The 17,644-nt window shown below is 42.0% G+C and overlaps 1 protein-coding gene across 1 annotated transcript in view; it reads right to left on the reverse strand.

Annotated features, from left to right (window-relative positions):
* ITGA4 (integrin subunit alpha 4) overlaps positions 1-17,644 on the reverse strand; it is a 207,264-nt gene that overhangs the window by 24,577 nt on the left and 165,043 nt on the right. Inside the window, exons 22-24 of the mRNA XM_033943950.1 lie at positions 14,282-14,372; positions 10,585-10,692; positions 5,379-5,498 (exon numbers count right to left, since the gene is read on the reverse strand). Of these exons, the coding sequence (XP_033799841.1) occupies positions 5,379-5,498; positions 10,585-10,692; positions 14,282-14,372 (319 nt within the window). The remainder of the gene's footprint in view (positions 1-5,378; positions 5,499-10,584; positions 10,693-14,281; positions 14,373-17,644) is intronic.

Consider the following 17,644-nt stretch of genomic DNA (forward strand, 5'->3'; position numbering starts at 1 on the left):
CGGGAGGGAATGACGGTGGGAGAGCAATTTCAAAGCTTCAGCAGCGGCGGCTCCTTGACCAATCCGCGCTTACAACGTCCCCACACTTGTGGTCTGGCTGGCTCCCCCACCAAAGCCCTTCGCAGCGGCAGCCCCTCCCGCATCCGTCCCCGCGTCCCAAGCCTCTCCGAAGGCCAGCTCCCACGAAAATGGTACCCCTCTGTCCAAAGCCGCGGCGGAAGCCTCCCTCAAGACACATTTCAAATCTGACATATTGTAATCACAAAACAGAAAATAAAATTATTTTTCTTACCTTTTGTTGTCTGGTCATTATTCATATCATGTAGGGGTCCCAGGCTATGGTTGGCTTTTGATAACTCGCTTGCCAGGGCCCCTTCTTTCTTCTTCCCTCCCTTCATCCCTGCAGCTGAAGACAGGCACCTCCCCCCAGTGGTCTGAGACAGGAGGGAGCAGTTAGGAGAGGGTCTAAGGCTAAAGAAGGGCTCAACAGCGCCCAACCACCTTTCCTTCCCTCCCTCCATCAGGTGCAGCGAATCCACCAATGTTAAAAGGAGCCACGTCGAAATCGGAGGCCTGCCACTGCTGTAGCACGTTCCCCTCTGCCTTGGTCCCGCCCCTTCTCTGACATATGGGAATGTGTTACGGTGGCGGCAGGGCTCCAATTTCAAAGCAGCTCCTTTTAACATAGGCGGAGGTGAACTTTTACTGATGGAGGAAGGGAAGGAACGGTGGGCCAAATTTCGGCAACGGCAGGAATTGTTATGCGGGCCAAGCACCGTGAAACTTTGTTTCTTTAGGCAGCCCCGGTTGTTTACTTGGATTCAATGTGAGCCGGGTGAGGAAGGCCGCCGCAGCCTCGCGGCTAGGTAGGGGGACAACAATGGTGCTTATGCTCAAGCCCCCGCCGCAGCTCCTCTCTCGATCCTGGTGCGGTTCGAGAGGGGAGTCGTGGCGGTGGCTTGAACATAAGCGCGATTGTTGTCCCCCTACCTAGCTGCGAGGCTGCGGCGGGGTTTCCATGGCAACCCGATCGCGGATCTCAGTGTAGGGCCGGGTCTGGCGGCGCCATGTAGTGCGGAAGCGGGAGGCAGGACCTCAGCACAGCGCCGCCGGCCCCCAGGAGCTCGAGGCCGGTTGCGGACATGCCTGGCGTGGCATGATGCAGGAGGAACAGTGATCGGTGGAGAGCAGGTGATGACAGTGATAGGTGGCGCGAGGTGGAGAGTAGGTGATGACGTAAAACGTGCGCATGCGCACTCGTGTTTTTGCGACGGATCAGGGAACACGTTTTTTTTAGTGCGCATGCGCGGCCTAGCATTTTATTATATTAGATACACACACACACATACTTTACCAAATTTTTTGTGTGAATTTCAGTTTGGTGCCTGTCATTGAAAACATCCAAAGCACCACTAAAAAAGCATTGTACAACTCTAGTCACCGAGATTAAGATATCTTCAAAGTGGGCGTGATATGGGCGGTGTCAGTGGATATTCATTTTAATGCAATAACGGAGAGCAAAAGGCTTTGTTTGAGCATCCCGAAACACACCCAGTTTTAAACCTGTTTTAAAAGCAAATAAACTGAGCAACAAACTGTCTTTGACCCACTACCAATTTGGTTTTGTTGGAGACTCAAGATCAAGAAGTGAGCATCTGTCTGAACTATTGGAGAATTGCTGAGTGCTGTATTGCCTGGCTGTGTCCTTGTCTGAACCCTCACTTAACCAGCCCTGCTCCTCTGCCTGTGACTTCTCTCATTTCACACCCATATCTTCCAGACCCCAGCCACTCCCATTCCTCTTACCTGCTTCTTTTCTCTCACCCTCCGTTCCACTCCTAGTCAGTCTCTATGCTCTGTGTTGCCTCTCTTGCATTCCTGGGCACTGGGAGCTTAGTCTACTTCCCCTCGGTCTTAGCCTTCATCGACTATACACACATTACACTTAGACACCCTCTCCCCCCCCAGGCAGATGAAGCCACCTACATTCAATAAATATGAAGGTTGTGTGTGTGATGCCCATGGGGAGATAGTGGACTCCATACATGTTGCCTACATCTTCCAGCACTTGAATCTACAGGAGATTACATTATGGGGGATTTCACTGATGGCTGGCTCCTCGGTAAACAGCATAGGGACAAACTAATCCCATACATCTGTCCTCCTTACCTTCCCCCAAAACACTTCCTCATCACCAGGTAGGCCCAACCTGCCCCACTCTAGATTAACAAGAACTAACAATACCCCCTCCCCATATCTTTTTTTCTCCTCCTTCCCCCCATAGGTGACAGAGACTATCCCCAGCAAGCCTAGCTCATGACCCCCATTGTATACCCCCAAAATGTGGCAGAGGAGTATAATCACTGACATAGGAACATAAAAATAATCAAGTGCACTTTTTGTCAGCTGATGAACAGATTCCAGTGTCTGAACCATTCCAGAGGGTAGTGTTCCTCTACAGACCTGGGAAGGTGGTGCAATCTACATAGCATGCTGCATAACATGGCCCAAAGAAGAAGGCAGACCCTGCCAGAACTCCCACAGCAGCAGCCACCATACTCTGAGGATGAGAAATCCCATCTCCACCCACAGAGCTGACCAAGGTGCATTTCAGCATGAGGTTATTGCCAAGCTTCATGTAATGAGTGAACAATTTTATTTATGTATGACACCTCTCACAAACTCCTCCACTACCATCCCCTCACTGGGACACAGCCAGCACATCCACCCTCTCCCCAACACACCTACCCATCCTCACCCCCTCTCCCCCAACATGCCCACCCACCCTCACCCTCCTCTCTCCAACACACACACCCACCTTCCTTCCCCTGTCCCCTAGACACACTCTCCCCCAACACACAGACCCTGATCACCTCTCCCTTTGCCTCAGCCACCTCCCCCGCCCCCCCCCCATGTCCCTTTTGGGATCTCCCTGACCTCTTTATCACTGCAGAAGCTGAGGAGGCTGCCTGTCCAGTCTCAGAACCACTGTCATTGAGTTCCCATCACCTCCTGTACTTCTGTCAATTGTCCCACGTGTGCCAGGTGGTGCTGCAGAGTAGGCTGACCTGCTGAAATCAGGCCATCTCTTAGCCCCTGCTGATGGCTGGCATGGAACTAGCCCCACCCCCATGGTACCATTTGGCTGAGGGATGGTCCTTGGTAGTTGTTGCAGTGCTGGTGGGGGAGGGGTGAGTACTCAGTTGGGGACTAGGTGCCTCCACAACTGCAGACAGATCCTGCACATCAGGTCATAGTCCTAGCAACTGGTGTCAGATGTGTTCACAGGACTCATACTACCCCTCCCTCATCTTCTTAGTTACTTGGAGGGGCTGCTGCTGCAGCCCATGTTTTTGTCTCTGGGCTTCCACCCTCTGATATAGGAGTTATAGGATTAGTCAGCCAGGGACACTGTGTGCAATTTGGAAAGTTTTTCATCGAGGAGCTGTGATAAATGGTGCACAGACACTTGCATGCTGTCCTCGTGCATCAAAGGCCCTTCCGCTGCCAAGCTAGGCCATCTTGGGAGACTTTGTGGGCTTTTCTTTGCTGAGCTGCAGTGTCTATATCAGCATAATGGGTTTCAACCACCCTCAATATGAAAGTTATGCCTATCTCGAGAAGGCACGGATGTTTAAAAGCAAGTAAAGCAACAATTCGGAACTGTTCCTCTGCTAGCAAAGGCTATTTGGGGGGTTTTTTAGAGCGGAGCTCTGACATGAAACATCCATTCATGTTGCTGTCATCATGTGATCCCCCAACTCCCCTGTGACAGAGTTTTTTACCCTGCAGTAAGCATGCATTAGTGCTTACTGCAGCTTAGTAGAAGGACCCCTAAAAATTACTGCTACCTGTCTTCTTCTGGCCAGGCTGGCTTCCTCCCTGGCCTCATCTGGCTCTCTGCCTTGATCTGCCCATGGTGCTGCTATTGCTCAAGTTTCTTGGCCTCCCCTATGATACCTCCTGCTCCTCCCCACCTGCAGGTATACAACACAGCTCCTGCCCATTTTCTGTGCCTGGCTTGCCTCAAGTTTCTGCCCCAGCATCCTCTATCATAGATTGGGACTAAGGCCTAGCCACCTGCAGGCCACTTATTCCTGGTTCCAGCTCTGAGTTATTGTCATCTTCATTGGAAAAGGGGAGGAGACATCTGCTCTAGTATTGGATCTCTTCCACACTTCACATCAAGCTTCCTTTTCTTGGACAGGTCCTCCAGACCCATTCTGCACCATATGATCACCAACCAACACCCCCCCCCCAAAAAAAAAAAAAAAGACATCCATCGCCTTTACAGGTACCCTGTAGATAACCAGCTCCTCTCTGTGTTCCTAAACCTTCACGACCCCTTCCCCCACCCACCCTGGGACCTACCCAGAAAGAATTGGAGTTGACAAATAGTGAAAGTCAGGAGTCTGTGATGGGGCAGGAAATGGACATGGACTGTGCACTGCAGTAACACAAAATCACTCACCACATGCTAATTTTCACTGGTTTAGATAGTATGGATACTGCACCTACTGCCTTCTTAATTTATGCATCTAAACTACAGTATGTATAAAAGTTTACTGCACTTAAATAAAAGGACCCCTAATTTTCATAAAATAAAGACATTAAAATAAATATTGTGTGACCTGCTTTAAAACATGAGCAATATGGCTAATTATCAACAATGTATTCTATAGAACCATGTTTTCCAAAACCATTTTTGTTTTCTGATAGCCATTTCTAGTCTTCATTTTTAATATAGCAATGTCCAGAGAGATTAAACAATTTGGTCCATTCTCAAAAACACTTTTTCAGGGATGGCCCTGTGGTAAGTGCAGTCAGGGTCTATGCAGAAACTAGGATTCAATTCTCAAGCCATAGCTCCGTTTTCTAGATTGGGTGGGGTTAAGAGTGCTGCAGATAGCACTGCTAATCCATTGGGGAGCGAAATCTTAGCCATTCATCAGTTTAGTCACCAAATCAAGGGTCTTTGAGTAAGATGCAGTTGGAAGCCACAGCTTGGAGCTTCTGGTCAAGGACTGTTAGTGCAATGGCTAGAAACAGGAGTGGGATATAAAAATAAGTGAAGAGGGGAACCTAAAGAGTTACAGATGTAGATTTATGTTTCTATAATTCCCCCAAAAGAGACAACTAGTATATAATGGAAGAAAATTCTTAATGAACATGGCACTAAGGAGCATGTAAAATGCAAACCTCTATAGTACTGTGTACAATATTTATTTATTTAATTCAATTTTAATCTATACCATTCTCCCTGTGGAGTTCAGAATGGTTTACATGAATTGATAGTTGAATTATTTTTCACATCTATAGTATTTCATAACAGAATTACAAAAAATTTCATGTTTAAGTTATTCAATATTAAAGCTTACCAATCTTCTTCTACCAGGTTTTGAAAAGAAAATAAATAGATCTTGCAACAGTGATCGATGATTTTCTGGTAATGTGCAATCTTTTGTATAATTCTTGAAATAACATTCTCCTGTAGATGTCTGTAAACAGTATGAAAAAGATCATTTAGTTAGTTAATTTAGGTCCTAATGTGCTACTGCTATTTTCTTATTTAGTTTCTATAGGGAATAAAAGATTCATAAATCAGACTCTTGACATCTGCATTAAATTCAGTATTCAGAGGCACTTGGGTGTTGGAAATGAATGTGAATCACATAAATGCGTAAAAAATATCAACCTGAATAACTAACTAACTTGTGGTCATATAAATCATTACATGGTGTTTTTAAGTACATTTCATTGAAGTGATAGCACCTATTGGGGAATCTCCATTTTTTTGTCTATCAGTCTTTACTATAGAAGACATGCACACATAGAGAGTGGAACACTTTTTTGTGTTTTGGTTTTGGGGGGAAGCTCTACCCTAGACTTTGCCCACTTCAGGCCCCACTCAAGCTCCACCCTAAACCCTGCTCCCATAATAATAGCACTAACTTTAATGCCATTTCTTCCATTCATTCTTCATATGCATACAATATAATCTGATAATCTGTCTTTCTCTCCTTCCAAACCCCCTCCTGTATGGCTATTCTTATGTTCCTATCTTTTTTAATTAACTTTTATAAAGTTTATTTCCATGCATTATTTTACTGAAAGAGACTGAAGTGCTATTTTGGTTTTGTTTTTTTTAGTCTGTACTGGCAGTGGGAGGGAAATTAATGTCCTTAGTTCATCTCTAAATCCTACATATTACATAAATGCACTTATTACAGTAGTCCAGCACTAAGCTGGGGATCTGAGATGAATGAGAGAGGGGAGGTTTCATTATGTTTTCCACTTAATAGCTCTTTGACACTCTGGCCTCTCATATACCTTTAATTGGCTTTTGTCACCATTGTAAATCTTGCTGATGTGGAATGTTTTGCTCAAATCATTTGGTACACAGAAGCTCCTTCCAACAAGAGAGTGACACAGGGACAAAGATTCATATCCGTTCCCTCACTGTCCTCGTAGTGAAGCACATTGTTCTTTCCTGTCCCCTCAACATCTTCACAGTCTTAATTTTCTTTCCCACAACTCCTCACTCAAAGCAGAAAGATGATTTTATACAATTTTATAGGCCTAAGGCCTAAGCTAGACCCTCATAAAATACTGATCAAGAGGTCACAAACTAGAAACAAAAATAAGTAGACAAAAATTGAACTGGGAACTCCAAAAAGTTAAACTCAACAAGTAACACTGGAGAAAAACAGATATGCATTTCCTTTTCTGATGAATACAATATACACTTCCCCCTCCCCATTCACGGTTCCTGCACTCACGGTTTCATATAATCACGATTTTTTCTGGGGAGGGGGAAAATAAAAAAACCAGTCTTAATGTAAAAAAAAAATCCATCTTTTTTCCCTCTCTGCCACCTTCCTGGCCTTGCCTGGTGGTCTAGAGGGCTTTCGGGGCAGGACGATCTTCCTACGCTCCTGCCCCGTGCAGATCGCCATGAGGAAATGGCTGCTGGGAGTTCCCGTAGTCTCGAGACTACGTCAGGAACTCCCTACAGCCATTTCCTCATGGCGATCTGCACGGGGCAGGAGTGTAGGAAGATCGCTCCTGCCCCGCAAGCCCTCTAGACCAGTGATTCCCAACCCTGTCCTGGAGGAACACCAGACCAATCGGGTTTTCAGGCTAGCCCTAATGAATATGCATGAGAGAGATTTGCATATGATGGAAGTGATAGGCATGCAAATTTGCTTCATGCATATTCATTAGGGCTAGCCTGAAAACCCAATTGGCCTGGTGTTCCTCCAGGACAGGGTTGGGAACCACTGCTCTAGACCACCAGGTAAGGCTGGGAAGGTGGCAGGGAGGTGGGGTGGGTCAGAGCCGGATAATCGCGGTTCTTCGGCATTTGCGGTCCGGCTCTGCTCGTATCCCCCGTGAATGACGAGGGAGAAGTGTAAAGACATCTGCTATATAGATTTCCCAAAGCTACTTTACTGTATTTCAGTCAATAAATTCAAAATAAAATGTTTATTTTTTTTACCTTTGTTGTCTGGAGATTTATTTTTCCATCAAGTTGGTTCCAGTTTCTCTTTTTTTTTTTTTTTTTTTACTTTCCTGTCCTCTGCATTTCTTCCTCCGTCTCTTCCAACCCCATGTGCATAATGCCTCCCTCTCTGTTACTGTTCACCATCTCTCTCTCTCATTATTTCCCTTGTTGTAAAGGGAATGGGAAAAGAGATGTGGGGGAACAAGGACATATCTCTCCCACCCCCTCTAATGCCAAGTCCAACATTTCTCCTTCTCTCATTTCCTAGCTCCTGTACAGCAACGTTTACCCCTCCTCACTAGTCCCCTGACCAACATTTTTCCTTCTATCAGCCCTCTCCAACACCATACTGCATCTCTTCCTCCCTTCCCTCCACCACCACCATGTCCAACATGCCTCCCTCTTGCATTCCAATTTTAACTGTCCCACCCTTCCCTCCAGCAAATCCAATATTTCTCCCTCCCTCCTCTTAACCACTATCATGTCCAACATTTCTCCCTCTTGCTTCCTTTCCCCCCTCCCCCCACCCGCTCCATGCACCTTTGTCTAACCATTCTCCCTTTCTCTTCTCTCCCCCACTGGCCGCATCTCTCTTACCCTCCCTTCCAATCACCCCACCCATGAAGCATCTCTCCTCTTTCCAACCCCTCAGCCCATGTAGTATCTGTCCTTCCCAAACCCCCCCCCAGCTATTGCTTTTGTCCTTCCCTGCCTTCCCAACCCCCCAGCGTATGCTGCTTCTGTCCTTCCCTGCCTTCCCAACCCCTGAACTTGTGTTGGTATAACCATGTTTCATCAACAGTAGCTAGGTGTTCCAAAATGTTGGCACCAACTCACTGAAAATGCTGTAAAATCAACTTGGAAGTGTCAACTCAACGTCATTTCTCATTAGTACACACTTGACTGACAGCTTCTGCATACCCAGCTGCTCATGGATTATACATACAACACATTCCCTGGATATCTGTAGTGTCTGAGCAATTGGTTTAGCTGATGTTTGCCAATCCGCCAAAATCAGGTTATGGGCATTGTCAACAATTTCAGGAGCTGAGAGTTTGAGGCCTTCCAGACCTTGCTGTATCTTCGGTCTCAAAATCTCCTCTCTGAAAGTTTTCACACCACTTCTTCACTGTGGAGTATGATGGGTATTTGTCACTCAATGTTTGCATCATACATTCATGGATTTCCTTTGGAGTTTTTTATAGAATAGCACATAGTTTTGGCATTTAGATGCATATGTACAAGTATTCTAATCATTTATGCACACATTTGGTATGCAAATGCTAATGCCCTCTTAATGGAATTACTCTATTTGGAAAACATTCTATAATGGTACATAATATTATTGAAGTCAATTTTATATAGGCAACTACAGTTGGTGTTAAGTATGGACACCTAAGTATCACACATAACCTATGTTACTTACAGTATTCTGTAAATTACATGTATTAGTGGGAGCCCTATCTTTACCCCACTCCTGTGTACAACCCCTTGTAAATGAGAGTTGTTAAGTAGAGTGAGTTTTGTAAAATAGAGCTTAAGTGGCATGCTGGTATATACATGCATAATGTGTATAAATGTTAAGGGTTCATTTATAGAATTGTGGGCCTGAGCATGGACAAGGATACTATTAGCTCAGATAACATAAAGAACCTATCCATGCCACAATTAGATGCCCCTAGTTTTATATCTGGTGTAACTGTGGGCATGTAAATGTTAAGAACATAAATATTGGGTTACTCTAGTATTCTCTAATGTAGCCTGAACACCCAGGTGCTATTATTATAGAATAGACTCTCATCACGTCCTCAGGGTTCTTAATTATAGGCACTCGGTTATAGAATTGCCCCCCAGTGTATCTAATGAATGAGAGAATTTCAATTTAATTTGCACAATAGAAAGCAAAATTGTACACTGAATTCAAGGTGTATATTTTATGATACTAGCATTTTTTCTAAATAAATATGTGAAAACAGGAACTAGAATTAGTAAAGTATATTTATATTACATTACATTTATTGACTTCTATTCCACCTTAATCTTTCAGTTCTAGGCTGATTACAATAAGAGGTATCTGAATATTTCCAGGGAACTTCATCACAAACTTATTAGACTGTCTCATTTCGTGGCAATTTCATATAAATACTGTATTTGCATAGATTCTGCATGGAATAGTTGTATTTTGAACATACTATATATTTCAGGTATTAAAAAAAAAATTCTATTCAACATAATCAGTTGTCACCTTTAAATACATTACATATTCATTATACAGCTACAATTCATTTATATCCAAATTGAGCTAAAATCCAACATCTTTCAATATAACTATGTTTCCAATCTTAGTAAGATTAAATATGAGCTACACTTAAGCTTCATGTATAGAATTATTAAATAAGAATATCAGAAGGAGGCTATATAAATCCCTTGGGGGCCCTGTTACTAAGGGCTCCTTTTATAAAGCCACGCTAGCGGTTTTATCGCACGCCCCGGATTAGCGCGTGCTAGCCGGAAATCTACCGCCTGCTCAAAAGGAGGCGGTAGCGGCTAGTGCACGTGGCAATTTAGCACGCGTTAAGGCCCTAGCACGGCTTTGTAAAAGGAGCCCTAAGTTGCAGCATAAAGTGGCCTAGCATGCCCTTATATGGGTCTTTCCCGTGTGTCAATGCCATTTTTACTGGAGCAATAAAATAATTGATTTTCAGATTTTTCCATTAATGGCCATGCCCTAATTTTCCTATCAGCATGTGGCCATTAGCATGTGAGCCCCTACCATCACCTATTTTATAGTGTGCTAAACCTTAACTAATCAGTTTGCATACAGTAATGCCAAACCAATTTGCATAGATGTATCCATTGTTTCCCACTCAGTTGCCCCCTGCCAAAAAATAAATTTTATTTTTTAGTACATGGGTTGCGGATGCACATGGCAAACGTACCATGGGATCCCTCAAATTGTCCTGTGGTACACCATTTTTTTGCTGCAGTAAACACGCTTTATTGTTGCAGCTTTCCAAAAGCATGAAAATTTAGAACAATGTCATGATAAACACTAGAAATACGACATGATTGAAACATACCTTGATATCTAGAAGATTGAACAATTTGACATCACTCGGTGCAAAAGAATTGGGCAACATTATCTCCAAATTTGAGGTAGGTGCAGCACTTGATCCAACGTTGATAACCTTTAGGAAATTTGCATATGTTTATTTTCCATATGCTAGATATGATGAACATTATTAAATAGAGAAAGATGATGTCTATTTTAAGGCTGCCTACTCAACCAATCAAATTGCATAAAGCAAAAGTGGCATGCCCTAGGGCAGTGGTTCCCAACCCTGTCCTGGAGGACCACCAGGCCAATCGGGTTTTCAGGCTAACCCTAATGAGAGAGATTTGCATATAATGGAAGTGACAGGCATGCAAATCTGCTCCATGCATATTCATTAGGGCTAGCCTGAAAACCCGATTGGCCTGGTGGTCCTCCAGGATAGGGTTGGGAACCACTGCCCTAGGGGATTCAGGAACTGCAGAGAATCCCAGCTGTACAGCCTTGTTTTTTTTGTTGTTGCTGTTGTTTTTGCTTGCTGCAGTTTGATTGCTCAACCAAACTAATTGCAGCAAACAAAAAGAAAAAAAAGCACATATAGCTGCAGAATTCATTACCAGACAATGAATTCCCTGACAGCAGGATAATCAGGACGAAGGTAAGAAGCAGGAGCTGGGAGCCCACAGCTGTGATTACTTCGGCCTTCAGGGGATTCCTTCAGGAGATTCACCGAATCCCCTGAAAGACCTGACCGCACACCATTGGAATTCATATATGTTCTAGTTGGGTAGTCCAAGGTAGTCCAACCTTGTCAAATCTTGTCTCCACAAGGCTTATATTTGTCTACTTGGTGTGTCTTACTCATGTGTCAAATTTCAGCTTGATTAGACAATATTTAGAGGTCACTCCAGCATACACTGTTTGCTTATATGTTGTGAATGTAGGTGATTGTGCATAATTAATATGTATGACGTCGCCTAATTTGCAATCTGCACCCAAAAACTGTCTCCTTGGGAAGTCAGTCTGTCAGCTATCAACTGCTAGACTGCCATATGGACTGGATGTTCTTTGGTCAATTTTCATTCCCATGATGAAGGAAAACCTTTACCAGAAAGCTATAAATTGGTATGTGAGTCAGCGATGGTAGTATGAGATCAAAGAAAAAACCTGAGACTGCCGAAAAATTAAAATAGAATACAAATAAATTTGGCTAGTGGTATGGAGAGAGGAGGACACCTCTCACCATAGACTCGGGAGAGAGGGAGGAAGGAAAGAAAAAAATAGAAAAAAATCTTATTACATCTCTGTTTCATTCAATATTGGTGAACATGAAAGAGACTTCAGTATCGGAACTATAAAGCAGTTGTAAAGCTTCTAACAGTATCCCCCCGGGCTGACAACTCTGATTTCAATCAGAGGGGCTTTGGCTCCTGAGGAAGACAGTGAAACAGCTCTGTCAGGCATATCAAGGACTTTCCTTTTAAACACAGATAAGTTTGAATTTTTCTTGTGTTGAATTTTTATATATATGGACCTTTTAAATTTTCACATTGTACTTGGATATTTTCACTAGATGCATGTTACTGAATTTTGAGGACTCACTTGTGAGAGAAGGAGACTGATGAACGATATATTTATATATTTTTTCACTGTTTTGATTTTTTTGCTTCACCATTATCATTTAAAGGTAGAAACATTGTGATGTATCGTGCAAACTCACTCGGGCTTTAATTAGTCCTCATTTGAGTTGTCAGCCCCGGGGGATACTGTTAGAAGCTTTACAACTTCTTTATAGTTCCCTGATACTGAAGTCTTTTTCATGTTCACCAATATTGAATGAAACAGAGTTGCAATAAGATTTTTTCTATTTTTTTCTTTCCTTCCTCCCTCTCTCCCGAGTCTATGGTGAGAGGAGTCCTCCTCTCTCCATACCACTAGCCAAATTTATTTGTTTTCTATCTCAGTATGAGATCAAGCCAGGATACTAACACAACGCACAGACTCTTGCAGTAGGAAGTTGAAGAAACTACACAGAGTATTTGTCCCTAAAGAAACACAGAACTCATCAATGAGAAGGTGATAGACAGAATGAAGAAATAGTTGTTTTATATTTTAAAAAAAAAAAATGTTATGACCAAACATAAAAATTAAGAAGATCAAGAATTCCTACAGAAGCAAAGACAGAATGTGTTTTCTTGCTGAATGAACAGAGTTAACTTTCAAAGAACTGCAAAAGAATTCAGAAAGAAGGGATAAGCCTCATTGAAACATACAACAATACTTTGACAAAAGATGAAAAATAGAAGCAATTTGTTCTTTGGCTATTAAGCCACTGAAAGAAGTTTCCTTCTGCATCAAAGGTAGCTCTTATATCATAGATCGCTGATTATTTGTCAAGTACACAAGAATTACAGTATAAATGTAAGCTTAACGGTAATTAAAAAAAACAAAAAACAGTCAGGTGGGATAACCTCTAAACTTTGTTTTAAGTCAAATATTGTGCATTTTTCATTTTTGTATATTACATTACATTACATTAGCGATTTCTATTCTGCCATTACCTTGCAGTTCAAGGCGGATTACAAAAAAATTATCCAAGATGTATTACAACAAGAACTTACAAAAAAAAAATTGGTCATTTTCAAAAAGAGTAAGAAATGGGTAAGGTTATTTGTTTGGGGTAGTTGGCTTTAGTGAGAGGTGGAGTTTGAGACTTGCGGTATTATTTCTTTTTTCAGAGTTTTCTTGAAGAGTATGGTCTTTATTTCTTTTCTAAAAGTCTTGTAGTCGAGGGATGCCGTCTGTAGATTGGCGATTTGGTTGTTTAGTTTGGCTGCTTGAGTGGCCAGGAGGCCATCATATAGTTTTTTCCGTTTGACCTCCTTAATTGGGGGGTATGAGAATGGGGTGTGAGTTTTCCTATGTCTGGTTGCGGTGTTGTGGATGAGGCGGTTATTCAGGTAGTTTGGACTGTCTCCGTATAAAGTCTTTAATAGTAGGCAGTAGAATTTAAATTGTATTCTTGAAATAAAATTAGCCTTGTGGACAAATGAAATGTGTTAATTTGTTTGGACCACCCTATGTTCTTGTTATGTAAATATCACTATTATGTAATGTCTAAATGTTTCTAAAATGTCTTCTATGTGTTTTTATAATATAGTCTCAAAATGGGTACCTAATCTAATCTTCTATTTCTGCGGTGCTCATACCTAGGTAATGCTCAATGCGACTTTTAGAGATGAGTGAGTGGCAAGGAGGGAGAAGGGCGGGAGGTGAGGGAGAGAGTAGGGAAGAAGGTAGGTAGGAGGAGGAAGTGGATAGAGGGGAAGGAGAGGATACTGGAGATTAAGTGTCGAATAGATGAGTTTTCAGTTTCTTCTGGAATATGGTGTGGTTAAGTTCTGTTCTGGTCACTTATGTAAGGTCATTCCAAGTTTTTACTCCTAGAAAGGAGTACCTACTTGCCCTAGGGCACCATGTTATAAAATTTACATTTTTTTAAAATCCCAAACTCTATTTAGTGGATACAATGTTACTTTACCTTCCAGTACTACAGTATCAGCAGTAAAATCATAAACTCCCAAATGTATAATCATCCAACAGAATCACCATTTATCACTGGCACTGAGCACAAGTTGCTCAGAAAACCTATACTTTATTGGATTATACTTGTGCATGCCTTACTGAGAAATAATAGTCAAACCAGTATAAATAGGAGCTCTTACATAGAAAGTAAAGTTGATCTTCTCTGACATGCAAGTTGCTTGTGGATGTTCATCACTGGATCCATATATAAATGAAGATGGTGATACAGATCTGTTATAAAGAAATTCATTGGTGTGTAAAATGTTTGTAGTTGCCTCATCATACATGGTTTTCTTCTTGCTAAACAATTCTAGATTATTTGACTAATTTTCTATTACCTTAAAAGACAGAAAGGGTGCAAGGGTAATGTTTTGTTTTTACCGTGCAATAACTGAGGAATCTACAGTAGTTATCAATGTGGGCTACTGTAAGACAGGCTATTTTATTTTTAATTATTTTATTCAAATTTTACATTTTAAACAAGCATTTCAACTTGAATATGGATTAGAATATAAGAAACCATGGATGATATCCCCCATCCAAAGAAATATTGAAAGAAAATCATAATATTCATCATTTTGTCCACAATGATCCAAGACCTAAGCAAATAAAAAAGAAATACAATACAAAAATCATTTATCAGGGCATAATAGAAATAAGAAAGACCACTTCCGGCAACCAATTCGCTACACAGTAGGAATCACTGTTGGTCCTATGTTTACTCCCCCCCCCCTTCCTTGGCCACAACAAATTGTAACAACTGTTTGGGTTCAAAAAATCAAAATAAATTTCCTTCTAATGAGATACAGAACTTAGCAGGAAGCATCCAGAGCAATAACTCTAGGTGTATAAACCAAAAAGTCTTTTCTTCTCTTCTGCATCTCACGAGATATATCAGGAAATATACGAATTACTGAGCCCAAAAAAGTTTTATTCATATGTTGGAAAAAGTTCAAAAAATCAGATCCCTGTCAAATTCTAAGGTGAATGAAACAATAAGAGTAGTCCTTTCAGGTATCACTTCAAGAGAACTTTCCAGAAAATTTGTTAAGTTTAATCCACTTGCTTCTGGTTCTACTGGGTCTGTAGGAGTAGAGCTTTCCCGTTTCTTCTCCAAGGTAATATATTGCACTCTGACAATAGGCGGTAAGCTTTCTTCTGGTACTTAAAGGACTTCTTTTAAATATTTCCAGACATTTCCACACCAGAAATCACTAGAGACTTGGGAAAATTCAAAAACCTCAAATTATTCCTCCTCTGTTTATTTTCCATAAATTCCAATTTTCTATGAATAAAGGATCACTCTTTGATAGTTTCCAATTCCCGTGATTTAAGTGAATTGATCTGGTCATCGTGTTGTTGTATTTTTTCACTGTGCTCTCTTAATTTAAGTTCCTGTTCCTTTACCTGAGAGCTGACAGTACCTCTATCCAAATGTAACATTGAGACTGCCTTTTTAAGGTTGGAGTCCATTGTCGCAATGACTTTCCACAGGGTGTCTAAACTGACTGTTACAGGTTTAATTATCTCTCTAAATTATTAATTAATAGGAGCAGAAATTAAGTTCTTACCATCTTCTGTGGATGGTGCCAGTGAACTGGCTGCAGTGGGAGTCTAACCTTCCAACAACTCGGCTCCCACTGTTCCTCCGGGGTTCTCCGGCTGTCCCTCTCTCCAGGTCTGCAGGAGTACTTCTCTTTCCACAAAGTTCCCACTCCCAGGCTGAAGAGCAGCCTGTATTTCGATCGGGCTAAGAGAAGCCTGATCCATGCTGAGGTTCACCGAGGACTCTGGTGTTCCTCCCGAAGCCAGTAGGGTACCTCTCTGATGATGCGTGAATCCCGCATCCAACGTCATCTGTATCAATTACCGGAGCTCACGGCTCCCGGAGGATTCGGCCGCGTAGCTCCCTTCCTCTTCTCTATTAGTCAGCAAAAAAGTCCAAGCGTCCAAAGCCATGAAAATAGCACTGGAGGCCAAACTGCAACAAAGATTCTCTCTGTCCTGCTTCCCCGAAATAAAATTCAGCCGCCGCTGTCAGAAGAGGGAGAATCAGAGGACGCTGACATGGAGCTCACCACCAGATGTCTGACTCAATCGCCATCTTGGATGAATGAACACAGGCTATTTTATCAGTAACTTGCACTATTTCAGTACAGGTCTCATTTTATGCAATGAGTGCTCATGCACTACATTTTAAAAATGGCTTCACACAAATGGTAACATTGGCACATGGTCATTATTTGAAAAAATGGAAAACCAGCCCTTTTACTTCTGCAGTAAGAATGACCTTAATGAGAGGAAAAATCCACAGCATAGTAAAAGAGCCCCTTAAGTTTAAGCGGGTTAGAAATTGTTTAAATAAATGATAATACAGGTTAACAGTAAAATATCAATATGGGCTACTGTGATGACGAGTTAACTTCCCACCTAAATGGCAGATAATGTGATACAATTAGCTGCATCTGCTGCCATGTTGCTTTTTTGGAGCTAATTGGTTTTTACTTATGAGGAATTTAGGAGACACCTAAAAACATATTTGTTCTTGAAGCACTTAGGTAGCTGATTTGCAAAATCTTATACAATAACTGATCTTTAAGGTTTTTAGTTACTAGTTTTTAACTTTGTGAGTTTTACTCAATTTGTAGTATTTTTAACTATTGTAAACCGCATAGAACTTTACGGTCCTGCGGTATATAAACTTTTTTTTATTAGTATTATTATTTATTACAATTTATGTGCCTAAATTTTACATGTTGGTCCAAAAAAGGGGCATAAAATGGGAGGGTCACATAGCGGATCAAGATGTTCCTTGAATTTATGTGCGTGGTTATAGAATAAGAGGAATCCGAGCCTAATTTAGGCGTAAGGATTTATACCACATTTCAGTTGGTGTAAATGGCCATTGGCACAGGGTAGACCCTATGACTGAAAAGGGTAGTAAGAAAACGCCTATGCTCAGGGCTATGCAAGGGAAAATACTGTCCCAAAATGGAAGAACCCTACCAACATCTCAACCCAAAACTAGGACCAGTCAGGGAACGGTTAGTCATGAGCAGGAAAATATCTATTTGTTTTCACCTGAATTAAGAAAGAGGGAACAAACGTGAAGGTGGAACTAGTAGTGCTGGGAATAGTGTTCCTAGAGGGAATGTTTACAAGGCAACTCACAACATTCATGGGGGACCCAGTTTAAGACAACACCAAGAACCTTCTAGTCTCCACTTTAGCCAGGAACAAGCAACACCTGCAGCTCATTATCCTGAGGCTTATAAGGGCCAGCAGCAGTGCTCAGGAGGGAGGCAGCCACTTAATCAACCCGAGCTGGAGAGGAAACAGTGTATTGAAGGGACCAGTTCCTATGACTTGAAGCAGCATACCTCAACAGAGCACACAGGTCAGATCTAATCCTATTGATTCTGAAATGTGGGAAGATTTTATGAGTGAAACTTCTGAGAATGAAGAGTATTTAGACCCTGAAGAAGTCATGGACTTTAGTGTGG

Source organism: Geotrypetes seraphini, chromosome 5 (assembly GCF_902459505.1).
Source record: "Geotrypetes seraphini chromosome 5, aGeoSer1.1, whole genome shotgun sequence".
In the NCBI taxonomy this organism is placed as follows: Eukaryota; Metazoa; Chordata; class Amphibia; order Gymnophiona; family Dermophiidae; genus Geotrypetes; species Geotrypetes seraphini.